Source organism: Sus scrofa, chromosome 13 (assembly GCF_054392235.1).
Source record: "Sus scrofa isolate SSC_HxYL_T2T_F1_AM1 chromosome 13, Sscrofa_HxYL_maternal_Yorkshire_Landrace_v2.0, whole genome shotgun sequence".
NCBI lineage: Eukaryota > Metazoa > Chordata > Mammalia > Artiodactyla > Suidae > Sus > Sus scrofa.
The window spans coordinates 37,823,996-37,839,998 of NC_139395.1; the positions used below are offsets into that span (position 1 = coordinate 37,823,996).

The following is a 16,003-nucleotide window of genomic DNA, read 5'->3' on the forward strand; positions in this document are numbered from 1 at the left end:
TGATGTTGAAACAGAGCCATGAATACATAAAGTAAGCAAGGTCACACTTTTAATTTTGCTATTAAAATAAATAAATAAATATATATACATATGTGTGTATATATATATATATATCTCCAAGATACGTTGCTGGTGTAAGAATGGGGCCAAGAACACAAAGAAAGGATTCCAACTGAAGGACATACAACATTGATACAGTTGAGCCCTTACAGGTGTATTTTCTGGGAAACCAACTATCTATAGGATATTACTTATGTGCAAACAGCTAAAAAAAAAAATCTAGTATCAAAACAGCTGTCTAGATGTGAACCTTTTTTTTAATTCTTTTTAGAACCACACCTGTGGCACATGGAAATTCCCACACCAGGGGTTGAATCAGAGCTGCAGCTGCTAGCTTACCCCACAGCCATAGCAATGCCAGATCCAAGCTGTGTCTGTGAGCTATATCTGCAGCTTGTGGCAAAGCCAGATCCATAACCCACTGAGCAAGGCCAGGGATCGAACCTCCATCCTTATGGATGCTGGTTGGGTTATTAACCTGTTGAGCCACAATGGGAACTCCTAGATGTGAACTTGTAGAAAATAATTCTGCTTGTATGTTTTGAGGTTGTCTCTATTGGAAAATCTTAGCCACAATATTTAATTTACTTTATGAGTCTTCAGAAGTTTATATTATGTTGAAAATTCTTACAGGTTTTAATGCTGACACTGCAGAATGATCCTCCTTCTTTGGAAACTGGTGTTCAGGATAAAGAAATGCTGAAAAAATACGGAAAGTCATTTAGAAAAATGATTTCATTGTGCCTTCAAAAGGATCCAGAAAAAAGGTAGACTATGAGATAAAGCTTACTTTTCTTCTTGATCTAATATGTAAACCTTTGGGAAAGGCTAAGAATCACATACATACATGCACAGGGAATTATTGCTGCATATTCGAAGGAACTGCATATAAACTTTAGAAAAAATATACACAGACCATTGTATTAGATTGGAATTGAGTAAATTACTTTCTCCCTTCTTTTTAGTATAGAGTATACCCTAAATAAGCTATTTCCTGTTAATTTTTTATAATCATATATATAGATATAGATATAGATATATATCTCACCAAAATGCCAAGTTAGTGCTAGGGTTTGTTTTCAATTTGCATTTAAAAGTTATGAGTAAACAACTATCTTAATGCACTTTACAATTTTAGTAACAAAAGAAATACACATAGCAAATGTTTTATTTAATGTCAAATAGTCATACTTATTTCCTTGCTTCTGCCAAATTAGTTGACTTAAAAAAAATAAACATTTTATTAATGAATTTTTGAAAGAACCTACAGTAATTATTATCAGAACATTGCTATTTGATTTTTTAAAATTCTGTTCAGTGTCTTGTACTGAGTTTATCCTTTTCACTTTTTAGCAGGTTAAGAAAAGTGGAGTACACTGAGTTTTTTACCTTGCTGCTCAAGAAATCATTTTTTCATTTTGAATAATGAAAACCCATATTACACTTTAATTAACTCTAAAAACTTTCTTTTCTGGTTTTAGACCAACAGCAGCAGAACTGTTGAGGCACAAATTTTTCCAAAAAGCAAAGGTAGGAAATTCTAACTTTTGATTTCATGTGTTCATATGACCGTCCTCAATTACCTAAATTAGGCTCACTCCTCAAATGTTGTATTATCTTGAAATTATTATTTTTGGAAGAATGATGGTAGGTGAAATGATTGCTAAGGGTACTGTAAAATTATCTTTGGTATTTAAGATAAATGTATTTTTCCTATAAATAAATTTAAATGTCAGGCTAAACCTGTAAGAGGAAAAAGTGAATGTTAAACTTTTCTATTATAAATACAATCAGTGAAAAATTATGTGAAAAATACTGACCTCTAATTTTAGGGTTTACTACTGAACTAGTAAGTAATCTCATTTCCGAAGGATAACTGATAAGTGAGATGTTACTGTAGTTGGAAATGAGGGACTTTGATTCCAAAGGACATCTGATAAAACAAAATTTTCATCAGTGATGGCTCACACAGTACACTAAAGCTCTGTCTCAATGTATAAAGCCATGGTAGTGATACATTACATGAAATTCAGAATAAAAGAATGGAAACTTTTCTCAAACTTCTTTATAAAACAGTTGCTATATCACATTTTAATTGTGAATGTTTCTGTGTTAACTTTTTTGTTCAATAAAAAGTTCTTGTAAGAGAAAATACTTATTTTTCCTCTCCAGAATAAAGAATATCTTCAAGAAAAAATATTGCAGAGAGCACCAACCATTTCTGAAAGAGCCAAAAAGGTAAATGGGGATTTAACTGAGTTTTTCTGGGAAATTACTTAGGGTAGATTTACTTTCACATTTTGAAAGTGTATCTAAGTAATACTTTGTTAACAGTATGAGTATTACTCGTCTTTTTTTCTCTTTTTTTTTTTTTTGTCTTTTTTAGGGCCATACCCACGCCATATGGAGGTTCTTAGGCTAGGGATCGAATTGGAGCTGTAGCTGCCAGCCTACACCACAGCCACAGCAGCATGGGATCCGAGCTGCATCTGCGACCTACACCACAGCTCCCAGCACCTCCTGATCCTTAACCCACTGAGCGAGGCCAAGGATTGAACCTGCATCTTCATGGACGCTAGTCAGATTCGTTTCTGCTGAGCCACAACGGGAACTCCAAGTAATACTCATTTTCAATCCTTTCTTTTCTTTTTTTTGGCCTTGCCCATGGCATATAGAAGTGTCTGGGCCAGAGATAGAACACATGCCACAGCAGCAGCCCAAGCTGCTGCAGTGAGAGCGTCAGAATCTCAACCTGCTGAGCAATAAGAGAACGCCTTTCAATCCTTTCTTTAGCATTCTTTGATATATTCTTTTAGCAAATATTGTTAGTCCACTCTGCTAGGTATTACTCTGCTATCAACTAAAAGGAAAAGGTATATTACACAGTTGATGAATCAATTCTAAACTGTGGTAACAACAGACATCACAGAAATAGAAAGGATCATAAGAGACTACTATATGCAACTATACGCCAATAAAACGGAAAACCTAGAAGAAATGGACAAATTCTTAGAAAAGTACAATCTTTCAAGACTAAACCAAGATGAAATAGAAAAGATGAATGGACCCATCACAAGAACTGAAATTGAAACTGTGATTAAAAAACTTCCAACAAACAAAAGTCTAGGACCAAATGGCTTCACAGGCAAATTCTATCAAACATTTAGAGAAGAGCTAACACCTCTACTTCTGAAACTATTTCAAAAAACTGCAGAGGAAGGGATACTCCCAAAATCCTTCTATGAGGCCACCATCACCGTGATACCAAAACCAGACAAAGACTCCACAAAAAAAGAAAACTACAGGCCAATTTCACTGATGAACATCGATGCAAAAATCCTCAACAAAATACTAGCAAACTGCATCCAAAAATACAGGATTGTACATCATGATACAAGTGGGATTTATCCCAGGGATGCAAGAATTCTTCAATATCTGCAAATCAATCAGTGTGATATACCACATTAATAAACTGAAGAATAAAAAGCATATGATTCTCTCATTAGACGCAGTAAAAGCCTTTGACAAAATCCAACACCCTTCAGAAAGTGGGCACAGAGGGCACCTGCTCAACATAATAAAGGCCATATATGACAAACCCACAGCGAACATCATGCTTAGTGGTGAAAAGCTGAAAGAATTCCTGCTGAGATCAGGAACAAGGCAAGGATGCCTGATCTCGTCACTAATCTTCAACATAGTTTTGGAAGTCCTAGCCACAGCAATCAGAGAAGTAAAAGAAATCAAAGGAATCCAAATTGGAAAGGAAGAGGTAAAACTATCACTATTTGCAAATGACATGGTACTATACCTAGAGAATCCTAAGGACTCTACCAGAAAACTGTTAGAGCTCATCCATGAATTTGGCAAAGTCACATGATGCAAAATTAATACACAGAAATCAACTGCAATTCTATATACTAACAATGAAAGATCAGAAGGAGAAATTAGGGAGACAATCCCGTTTAACATCCAAAAGAATAAAATACTTAGGAGTAAACCTACCTAAAGAGGCGAAAGACCTTACTCTGATGAAGGAAATCAAAGATGACACAAACAGATGGAAAGACATACCACACTCTTGGATTGGAAGAGTCAATATTATCAAAATGACTATACTACCCAAAGCAATCTACAGATTCAGTGCAATCCCTATCAAATTACCAAGGACATTTTTCACAGAACTTGAACAAAATATTTTAAAATTTGTTTGGAAGCACAAAAGACCCGGAATAGCCAAAGACCTCCTGAAAAAGAAAAATGGAGCTAGAGGAATCAGGCTCCCTGACTTCAGACTATACTACAAAGCAACAATCCTGAAAACCGTATGGTACTGGCACAAAGACAGATCAATGGAACAGAATAGAAAGCCCAGAATTAAACCCATGCACCTACAGCCAACTAATCTATGACAGAGGAGGCAAGAATATACAATGGAGAAAGGACAGCTTGTTCAATAAGTGGTGCTGGGAAAACTGGACAGCCACATGGAAAAGAATGAAATTAGAACACTCCCTAACCCCATACACAAAAATAAACTCCAAATGGATTAAAGACCTAGATAAAAGACCAGACACTATAAAACTCTTAGAGAGTGCCACTCTCCGAAATGAACTACAGCAACATCTTCTCAGATCTACCCCTTAGAGTAATGTCAAAAAAAAACAAAAATAAGCAAATGGGACTTAATTAAACTTAAAAGTTTCTGCACAGCAAAGGAAACCCTAAACAGAAAGACAGCCCACAGAATGGGAGAAAATATTTGCAAATGAATCAACTGACAAGGGATTAATCTCCAAAATTTATAAACACCTTCTGCAGCTCCATACCAAAAAATCCAAACAACCCCATCAAAAAATGGGCAAAAGATCTAAACATTTCTCCAAAGAAAACATACAGATGGCCAAAAAACACATGAAAAGATGTTCAACATTACTCATTCATAGAGAAATGCAAATCAAAACCACTATGAGGTACCACCTTATACCAGTCAGAATGGCCATCATCAAAAAGTCTATAAACAATAAATGCTGGAGAGGGTGTGGAGAAAAAGGAACCCTATTACCCTGTTGGTGGGATTGTAAATTGGTGCAACCACTGTGGAAAGCAGTATGGAGATTCCTCAGAAAACTAAACATAGAACTACCATTTGATCCAGCAATCCCACTCCTGGGCATCTATCCAGAGAAAACCATGACTCCAATGTCCATTGCAGCAGTATTTGCAATAGCCAAGACATGGAAACAACCTAAATGTCCATCGACAGAGGAGTGGATAAAGAAGATGTACATATGGTACACACAATGGAATATTAGTCATTAAAAGGAATGAAATACCAGCATCTTTAGCGACATGGATGGACCTAGAAATTATCATGCTGAGTGAAGTCAGTCAGTGAGACACCAACATCAAATGCTATCACTTACATGTAGAATCTGAAAAAAGGATACAATGTATTTTTTTGCAGAACAGATACTGACTCACAGACTTTGAAAAACTTATGGTTTCCAAAGGAGACAGGTTGGGGGTTGGAGGGATGCACTGGGGGTTTGGGATGGACATGCTATAAAATTGGGTTGTGATGATTATTGTACAACTATAAATGTAATAAATTCATTGAGTAATATAAAAAAATTAACTCTGTTAAATCACTGTTTGCAACTACCAGAGTGATTTGAGTTTCTTCATACCTTACAAAACAATGGAGACACCACTTCATGTTCTTTAGGATAACTGTAACAAAAAGAATAGAGAATAAAAAGTGTTGATAAAAGATTTGGAGAAATTGGAACTCTTACACATTACTGATGAGAATGGAAAATGGTGCAGCCACTTTATAAAATAGTCTGGCAGTTTCTCAAAAGTTGCCATATGAGCCAGAAATGTTTCTGCTAGGCATACCCAAGAGAATTGAAAACATGTACGCATAAAAATACGTACATGAATGTTCATGGAAGGTTTATTTGTAAAATGGAAATAACCTGAATGTCCACTTACTGATAAATGGATATATAAAATCTTATATAGCTATAAAATCTCATATAGCTATAAAATGGAATATCATATAGCTATAAAGTGGAATATTTTATTCAGCAATAATAACGAATGAGGTAGTGAACCCATCTAGTATCTGTGAGGACCCGAGTTCAGTCCCTGGCCCCACTCAGTGGGTTAAGGATCTGGCATTGCCCTGAGCTGTGGCACAGACTCAGCTTAGATCTGGCATTGCTGTGCTGTGGCTGTGGCGTAGGCTGGCAACCACACCCCCGATTTGGCCCCTAGCCTGGGAACTTCCATATGCCACAGGTACGGCCCTTAAAAAAAAAAAAAAAAAAAAAAAGGGAACGAAACATTGATACATGCAATAACATGGATTACTATTACAAAATGCTGGAGTGGAGTTCCTGTCATGGCACAGTGGAAACAAATCCAACTAGGAACCTGCGTCCATGAAGATGCAGGTTCAATCCCTGGCCTTGCTCAGTGGGTTAAGGATCTGGCATTGCCATGAACTGTGGTGTAGGTTGCAGATGCAGCTCCAACCCCTCATTGCTGTGGCTGTGGTGTAGGCCGGCAGCTGTAGCTCCAATTCAACCCCTAGCCTAGGAACCTCCATGTGCTGGGGGTGCAGCCCTAAAAAGCAAAAAGCAAAAAAAAAAAAAAAAAAATCATGCTGGAGTTCCCTCATGACTTATCAGGTTAAGGATCTTACATTTTCACTGCTATGGCTCTGGTTATAGCTGTTGTACAGGTTTGATCCCTGGCTCAGGAACTTTCTCATACCATAGGTGGGACCAAAAATATATATATACACTAATTGAAAGACATATTGTATTATTCCATTTATGTGAAAATCCTGAATAAGCAAATGTATTAGAGACAGAGAGTAGCATATTGGTTGCCTCAGACTTGAGCAAATTGTAGAGAAATGGGTAGTGAGTGCTAATGAATATGGGATTTTGGGCGGGGGGGGAGTTGGGAAAGTGATGAGAATGATTTAAATTTGATTGTGAAGATGGTTTCACAACTCCCAGTATACTAAAAATCATTTAATTTCAGTACTTCAAAGGGTCAAATTAATCATATATGAAATTTCTCTATATAACTATTACTTTATGGAGTTCCCTGGAGGCCTAGTGGGTTAAGGATATGGTGTTGTCACTGCTGTAACTAGCCCAGGAACATCTTCATGCCACAGGCACAGCCACATACACACACACACAACAGCTGGAGTTTCTGTTGGGGCTCAGAAGGTTAAGGAACCAACATTTCCTCTGTGAGAATGCAGGTTCAGTCCCTGGACTTGCACAGTGGGTTAAGGATCCGGCATTGTTGCTGCAGGTTGTAGCATAGCATGCAGAGGCAACTCGGATCCATTGTTGCCGTGGCTCTGGTGTAGGCCACAGCTGTAGCTCTGTTTCAGCCCCTAGCCAGGGAACATCCATATGCTTCACATGCGGCTATAAAAGGAAAAAAAAAAAAAAGCAGCAGCAGCATTTAGGAATCCCACAGTGGCACCGTGGGTTAAGAATCTGACTGCTAGAGAGGTTCATGTTCACTCCCTGGCCTGTTGAGGTGGATGAAAGGATCCAGCATTGCTGCAGCTGCAGTGTAGGTCAGAACTATGACTCAGATTCCATCCCTGGCCTGGAAACTTCCATGTGCCGCAGATGTGGCCATTAAAACAAACAAACAATAACAACAAACAAAAAATGCTAAGCATTTAGAGAATGGCACCACCACCAGAAAATTGGAAATTGAAAACATTAAATTCATTACATAGGTTTTAGGGTTAAGTTGAGGAAATTTATCAGAAAAGAGAGCCACAAGGTCAAGAGATACATGACAGAAAAGATGAGAACATGAGAGAATTATTTAAGAAAGTTCAACATTTGAGTTTTTAAAAGAGTTCCAGAAAAAGAGAACTGAGAAAAACAGAAGAAAGGAAATTATGGAAAAGAAAGAAAAAACTTCATCAATTTCCAGATTGAAAGAGCCCAGGTACCCAGACAAATAATGAAAATACACTAAGACTCAGGCACATACTATGGTAGATCAGAATCCTGGAGGTGAAAAGATCCTGCAGCCCTCCAGAGAAGATCAAAAGGTCAGAGATAGGATCATAAGTCATAATGACTTCAGTAGCACCTCTGGAAGCCATATCACAGGGGAGCAAAAGTGTGTTCAACAGTATGGAAAAAAATGATTTCTAACCCAGACTTTTTTTTTTAACCAGGCAAACTATATATGAAGTGTGGGGATGGAATCAAGATATGTTCAGAAATGCATGGCTTTAATAAATGCACCATGCTAATAGTGAAGTGCTTAAAGTAAGAACAGGGAAGTCATGTGATCCAGGAAGCATGGTCTTCTGAATGATGGTAGAGTGAGTACCAGACCTGATGTGAATCTGGTGGAGCAGATCAGGAGGCTCTGGTGAGAGGCTTCCTCAAGAAGATAATACCAGTGAATACCTACTGTATATGAATATGGTGAGAGAAGATTTACACAGCAGGGAGAGAATTTGGGGATACATATGGCAAGTAAGAAATAAGTACTAACTCCAGGAGAAATAAAAAAAGTTATTCAGGGGAAGTTCCCATTGTGGCTCAGTGGTAACAAGCCCCACTAGTATCCATGAGGATGCGCATTGGATCCCTGGCCTTGTTCAGTGGGTTAAGGATCTGGCACTGACTTGAGCTGTGGTGTAGGTTGCAGATGAGGCTCAGATCCCACATTGCTATGGCTGTGGCATAGGCTGGCAACTTAGCTCCAATTCGAGTCCTAGCCAGGGCACTTCCACATGCCACAGGTGCTGCCCTAAGAAGCAAGAAAAAAAAGTTATGTAGGGAAGAAAAGTAATTATAACATGTAATAAGGTTCAGCTGTATAGTTTATATTCATGATGTTATGTAAACATTGAGTTTTGATTTAACCAAAATTACAATATATTGGGAGTTCCCTTTGAGGTGCAGTGGAAGCAAATCCGACTAGTATCCATGAACATGTGGGCTCAATCCCTGGCCTTGCCCAGTGGGTCTGGGATCCGGCATTGCCGTGAACTGTAGTGTAAGTTGCAGATGCGTCTCAGATCGCATGTTGCTGTGGCTGTGGCGTAGGCCAGCAGCTGTAGCTCTGATTTCAGCCCTTAAAGAAAACAAAAACAACAACAACAAAAAAAACCAATGTGTCTTGAAAAAAAGACAAGAGGATTGATAATAGGGTTAAATTCTCTCTTCTGTAGTGAGAAATCCAACAGATAATTCCTAAAACCAAAAAATCAAGGGGTAATAAAAAATTACTTAGAGAAATAACTGTAAATTCCAAAAGGATAAAATGAATTAAAAGTGGTTGCCTTTGGGGATGCAAAAATTTTTTTTTCTTAACAAGTCTTTCACAGCTGTAGTACTCTTGAAACACTATACAAGTATAATTGTGACTTTAAAATTTGAAGTTAGAGGGGAAAAAAGGCAGAATCTTCTTTATCTTGAGTTTATTTGGGGGCTGAACCCCTCCATTCTTTTTTAATGTCTCAGGATATGAAACCATTAATTAGATTTGACCTGTGACTTCACATAAGAAGGATTTGTATGATGTTCAGGCTCAGAGTATAGAAATATAGGGAAAGTCATTGGTTGTGAATAAAGATAAATAGTGGAGATTATGAACAGAAAGCAAGTGAAAGATGGAGGGTGTGAATTTTTATGGGACAACTTATTTGTGGGGAAGATTGTCATCTGCTTACTGTGTTGAAGTTATAGAAAGAGAAAGAAATATGGTTGACTCTTATATATAGTAAGTGTCAAATACTGCCAGAGTCCATGTCTCTCTTCCCAACGAATAGGTTCGGAGAGTACCGGGTTCCAGTGGCCGTCTTCATAAGACAGAAGATGGTGGCTGGGAGTGGAGTGATGATGAATTTGATGAAGAAAGTGAGGAAGGGAAAGCAGCAATTTCACAACTCAGGGTAAGTTTTGTTAAACTATGTGCTTCAGCTAGAGTTCTACCTGCTTGACTGAAGCCTCTGAGGTAATACTACATTCTGTGGTTCTGTTCAGTTTAACCAGCTAAAATATAAAAAATATGGACACATTTCCTTGAACAACTTGTTAATAGGAGCCCAAGTAATTCTAAATGGAAAAGGGGACTGGCCTATCTGTTTGATAATATTTAGGGTATATAACAATGACCTAGATTGAGAGATGAAACCTATAATGTCTGAGATGAAAACAGACTGGATGTGATTATTGACTGATTAAACACTGCAGAAGAGAAGATTAGTGAACTTGGAAGTAACCTTCTACCTGAAGAGGAACTATGCACCTCTTCTTCAGTTGGTATATCCTGCAGAGTGTGTGTGTGTGTGTGTGTGTGTGTGTGTGTGTGTGTGTGTGTGTGTGTGTGTGTGTGTGTGTGTATTACTTTTTGCTAAAAGCATTGTAGACAAGGGTCTTGTTTTAATTCATCACTCTTATATAGCATTAAATTCCTCAAGTTGATTGTTAGGACTCATTGCCAAGAATAGAAATGTGTATAGGAAATATTTGAGGCATCATAGCTTTGACCACTAAGAACCTTTTTGTGGGGTGAGTCGTGGTCAGGTGGTATATCTCTTCCTTCTTTTAGAATCTGCTCTGTGATGGCGGTTAGGACTTGCTGATCAGCACTGAATATTTGTTGTTCTTATTTTCAAATGAAGTCTTTTTTTTTTTTTTTTTTTTTTTTTTGGTCTTTTTGCCATTTCTTGGGCCGCTCCCGCGGCATATGGAGGTTCCCAGGCTAGGGGTGGAATCAGAGCTGTAGCCACCAGCCTATGCCAGAGCCACAGCAACACGGGATCCAAGCCGCGTCCACAACCTACACCACAGCTCACGGCAACGCCAGATCCTTAACCCACTGAGCAAGGGCAGGGATCGAACCCGCAACCTCATGGTTCCTAGTTGGATTCGTTAACCACTGCACCACGACGGGAACTCCCAAATGAAGTCTTTGAGACTAGTCCTTTAGGAGAACCAAGTTTTCAAAGACTTTGCCAATGAAAATTGACAAAAATTTTTTTAAGCTCTTGCTTTGAAAAAGCTCTTCAAAAGGTAATAAATGTAAACATTTGTTTGTATACGATTGCGACTTTTTTTCTTTATGGAAGTGAGACTATGGCAGCCTTCCTTTTTTGTATGATTCCTCTCTGAATTTATATTCTCTTATTCTCTCTCTCTCTCTTTTTTTTTTTTGGTTTTTTTTTTTTTTTTTTTTTTTGGTTTTTTGCCTTTTCTAGGGCTGCACCCACGGCATATGGAGATTCCCAGGCTAGGGGTCTAATTGGAGCTATATCCTCTGGCCTATGCCATAGCCACAGCAACGCGGGATCCGAGCCACGTCTGCAACCTACAGCATAGCTTACAGCAACACCGGATCCTTAATCCACTGAGTAAGGCCACGGATTGAACCCGCAACCTCATGGTTCCTGGTCGGATTCGTTAACCACTGAGCCACGACGGGAGCTCCGAATTTATGTTCTCTTGCAATGTTACATTGAAGTGGCCGGAGGGAGATAGATTTACATGAACCTTGTTGTTCTAGCTTCCCATGAGAGAGACAATGATGCTTTTTCTCACAGCAACAAATAATATTTAGAAAGGTAAACAATAGCTTTTCAGTATCTGATTACTATTCTCTATCTACAACAGAAATTTAGTTGTTTAAAGTTTGGTAGTTTTGCAATACTTACAATAGCTTTTTTTTTTTTTTTTTTAAGGGCCTCACCCGTGGCATATGGAGGTTCCCAGGCTCAGGGTCTCATGGAAGCTATAGCCACTGGCCTACGCCACAGCAACACCAGATTCTGCTTCATCTGACCTACTCCACAGCTCATGGCAACGCCAGATCCTTAACCCACTAAGCAACGCCAGGAATTGAACCCGAAACCTCATGGATCAGTTAACCACTGAGCCATGAAGGGAACTCCTCAGTAGCCTTTTTATAACCTAATACACTGGTGTCTAAGCTGCATAGAAAATGATATACTCTTGGAGCTCCCAATGTGGCACAACGGGATCAGTAGTATCTTGGGAGTGCTGGAACGTGGGTTTGATCCCTGAACCAGCACATAGGTTAAGGAGCTGGCATTGCCACATCTGCTGCTTAGTTTGAGACTGTGGCTCAGATCTGATCCCTGGCCTGAGAGCTCCATATGCTGCAGGGCGGCCAAAAGAAAAGAAAAAGAAAAGATGATATATACTCTGTACACAGATTAAGTAGCTTTTTGATTTTCTTGTATTATCCATTATTTCTCATATTATCCTTATAGCCATTTTTGATACCATGTATACTTTATGAAGAAGAGAGTCTTTTAACACTGAGTTGAATTACACTATCTTTTAATGTACCATAATCGAGTGTGGTGTGATATAAGGATGGTTCAATATTAGGAAATTTCGTAGTATTAATAGACCAAAGTTGAAAAAAATTATATTCTTAATTTTTATACAGCCTGAAAAAGACTTTTGACAAAATTCACATGTTCATAATAAGGACTTGTGTAGATTCAGATTTCCATCTATATATCATTTTCCTTCTGCAGATGAATTCCACTTAATAGTTTTGTGGTGTGGATCTGCTGGCAATGATTTCTTTAAATGTTATATCTGAAAATATCCCCTATTTCACCTGTATTTTGAAAAGATTTGTTAGCTGAGTAGAGGAATTCTAGATTGATAGGCTTTTAGTACATGCATACCTTAGAAGATATTGCAGGTTTGATTCCATATTACCTCAATAAAGCAAATACCACAGTAGAATGAGTCACACAAATTATTTGGTTTTCCATGGCATATAAAAGTTATATTTACCCTGTACTATAGTTTATTATGTATAAACTATACACATAATAGCATTATGTCTAAAAAAACAATGTACATACTTTAATTTAAAGATACTTTACTGGAGTTCCCACTGTGGTGCAACAAGATCGGCAGTGTCTTGGGAGCACTGGGACCCAGGTTCAATCCCCAGCCCAGCACAGTGGGTTAAGGATCCAACATTGCCACAGCTGCCGCTTAGGTTGCAACTGTTTCTTGGGTCACAACTGCAGCTCGGATTTCACAGAGTTGTGAGAGTTAAATGAATTGATTTATAAAAAGCATTTTTAAGGAGTCCCTGGCACAATGGGAATGCTGAAATTTTTAAATTATCATTTCATTTTTATTTTTTAATTACTCAATAAATTTTATTACGTTTATAGTTGTAGAGTGATCGTCACAAGCAAATTTTATATAGCATTTCCATCCCTCATCCTTTAAAGTTTTATCATGAGATGGCACCAGTTCAGTCACATCTTCAGGCTCCACTTCTAATTCTAGTTCTCTTGCTATTTCCACCACATCTACAGCTGCTTCCTCCACCAAAATCTTGAACCCTTCAAAATTATCCCTGGGTAACTTCTTCCAGAATCCTGTTAATATTGATCATTTTACCTCTGCACATGAATTCCAAATGTTCTGAATGTCATCTAGAATGGTGAATCCCAAGAAATAGCAACAACAACAAAAGACAAAAAGACAAAAGACAAAAAAAATAAAAAAATAAAAAAAAAAGGAGTTTCCGTCGTGGCGCAGTGGTTAACGAATCCGACTAGGAACCATGAGGTTGCGGGTTCGGTCCCTGCCCTTGCTCAGTGGGTTAACGATCCGGCGTTGCCGTGAGCTGTGGTGTAGGTTGCAGACGCGGCTCGGATCCTGCGTTGCTGTGGCTCTGGCGTAGGCCGGTGGCTACAGCTCTGATTAGACCCCTAGCCTGGGAACCTCCATATGCCGCGGGAGCGGCCCAAGAAATAGCAACAACAACAAAAGACAAAAAGACAAAAGACAAAAAAAAAAAAAAAAAAAAATAGAATGGTGAATCCTTCCAGAAGATTTTCTTTTGACTTTGCCCATATCTGTCGGAGGAATCACTGGGGCAGCTCTTGCCTTACAAAAATGTATTTATTAAATAATAAGACTTGAACTATGGGCTCCAGAATGGATGTTGTATTAGCAGATATGGAAATGTTAATCTTTTAAATCATCAGAGCGCTTGAGTAACCAGGTGCATTGTCAATGAGCAGTCAAATTTGAAGGGAATCTGATTTTCTGAGTAGTACTCTCACCAGTGGGCTTAAAATAGTCAGTAAAACCACGTTGTAAACAGATGTGCTGTCATCCAGGCTCTTTTGTTCCACTTAAAGAGATCAGGCAGAGTAGATTAAGCATAATTCTTAAGAGCCCTAGGATTTTCAGAATGGTAAATGAGTGTTGGTTTCAACTCAAAGTCACCAGCTGCATTAGCCCCCAGCAGGAGAGTGTCAGCCTGTCCTTTGAAGCTTAGAAGCCAGACATTGACTTCTCTCTAGCTGTGAAAGTCCTAGATGGCCTCTTCTTCCAATGGAAGGCAGTTTTGTTTCCAATGAAAATCTATTGTTTAGTGTAGCCATCTTCATTAATTATCCTAGCTAGAGACCTGTTTAACTTGCTGCAGCTTCTCCATCTGCACTTGCTGTTTCACCTTTCACTTTGATGTTATGGAGATGGCTTCTTTCCTTCAATCTCACAAACCAACCTCTAAACTTTTCTTCTGCAGCTTCCTCACCTCACAGCCTTCATAAAATTGTAGAAAGTTAGGACTTTACTCTGGGTTAGGCTTTGGTTTAAGGGAATGTTGTGGTGGGTTTGTTCTTTTATCTAAACCACAGAAACTTTCTGCAGTCAGCAATAAAGCTGTTTTCTTTTAAGTCTTTTGATTTTTCTTAAGGCTTCACCCATGGCATTCGGAAGTTCCCTGGCCAAGAATCAAACCCGTGCCGCAGTAGCGACAATGCTGTATCCTTAACCCACTGATCCAGCAGGGAACTCCTTTGTTTTTTTAAATCATTTCTGTGTTCACTGGAGTAGTACTTCTAATTTCCTTCAAGAACTTTTCTTTTGCATTCACAACTTTTATTTTTGGTGCAGAAGCCCTAGCTTTGGGCCTGTTTGGGCTTTAAACGTGCCTTCCTCACTAAGATTCCTCATTTCTAGCTTTTGATTTAAAGTGAGAGACCTATGGGAGTTCCTGTTGTGGCTCAACAGTAACAAACCTGACTAGTAACCATGTGGACGTGGGTTCGATCCCTGGCCTGGCTCGGTGGGTTATGGAGCTGGAGTTGCTGCAAGCTGTGGCATAAGTTGAAGATGTGTCTCAGATCCTGTGTTGCTGTGGCTATGGTGTAGGCATAAATAAATAAATAAATAGGGAGAGACATATAACTCTTCACTTGACCACTTAGAGGCAATTGTAGGGTTATTAATTGGCCTTAAAAATTTTCTTCAGTTTCATTTTGCGTAATTTCTATTGCTAGACTTTAAATTCATTAATCATGGAGTTCCCGTCATGGCTTAGTGGAAATGAATCTGACTAGAATCCATGAGGACACATGTTCAATCCCTGACCTTGCTCAGTAGGTTAAGGATCTGGCATTGCTGTGGCTGTGTTGTAGGCCAGCAGCTACAGCTCTGAATAGACTCCTTCCACATGCCACGGGTACTGCCCTAAAAAGACTAAATAAATAAACAAATTCATTGATCTTTTCTTCTGCAGTGTAAATCTGCTACTAATCCCATCCAGTCTTTCTGTTTTCTATCTCAGACCTCATACTAAAATTTTGATTTGGTGATTTTTGGTTGTTATATTCTAGAAGCTTGATTGGTGTTGGTTTTTGCATCTTCAAGGTCTCTAACTTTTTGAGGATATGTAATATAGTTTTATTTTAATTTAATTTAATTTTATTTTATTTTATTGCTTTTTAGGGCCACACTCGAAGCATATGGAAGTTCCCAGGCTAGGAGTCAAATTGGAGCTGCAGCTGCTGGCCTCTGCCACAGCCACAGTAACTTGGGATCTGAGCTGTGTCTGCCACCTACACCACAGCTCA

The 16,003-nt window shown here is 38.6% G+C and overlaps 1 protein-coding gene across 4 annotated transcripts in view; it reads left to right on the forward strand.

Moving 5' to 3' along the window:
- Positions 1-16,003, forward strand: part of OXSR1 (oxidative stress responsive kinase 1) — a 96,167-nt gene that overhangs the window by 62,604 nt on the left and 17,560 nt on the right. For 2 of the 4 annotated variants that reach the window (XM_084987082.1, NM_214342.2), the window contains 4 exon segments: positions 694-827; positions 1,542-1,590; positions 2,233-2,298; positions 9,905-10,027. In XM_084987082.1, coding sequence (XP_084843208.1) covers positions 694-827; positions 1,542-1,590; positions 2,233-2,298; positions 9,905-10,027 — 372 coding nt within the window. 4 annotated transcript variants of the gene reach the window in all.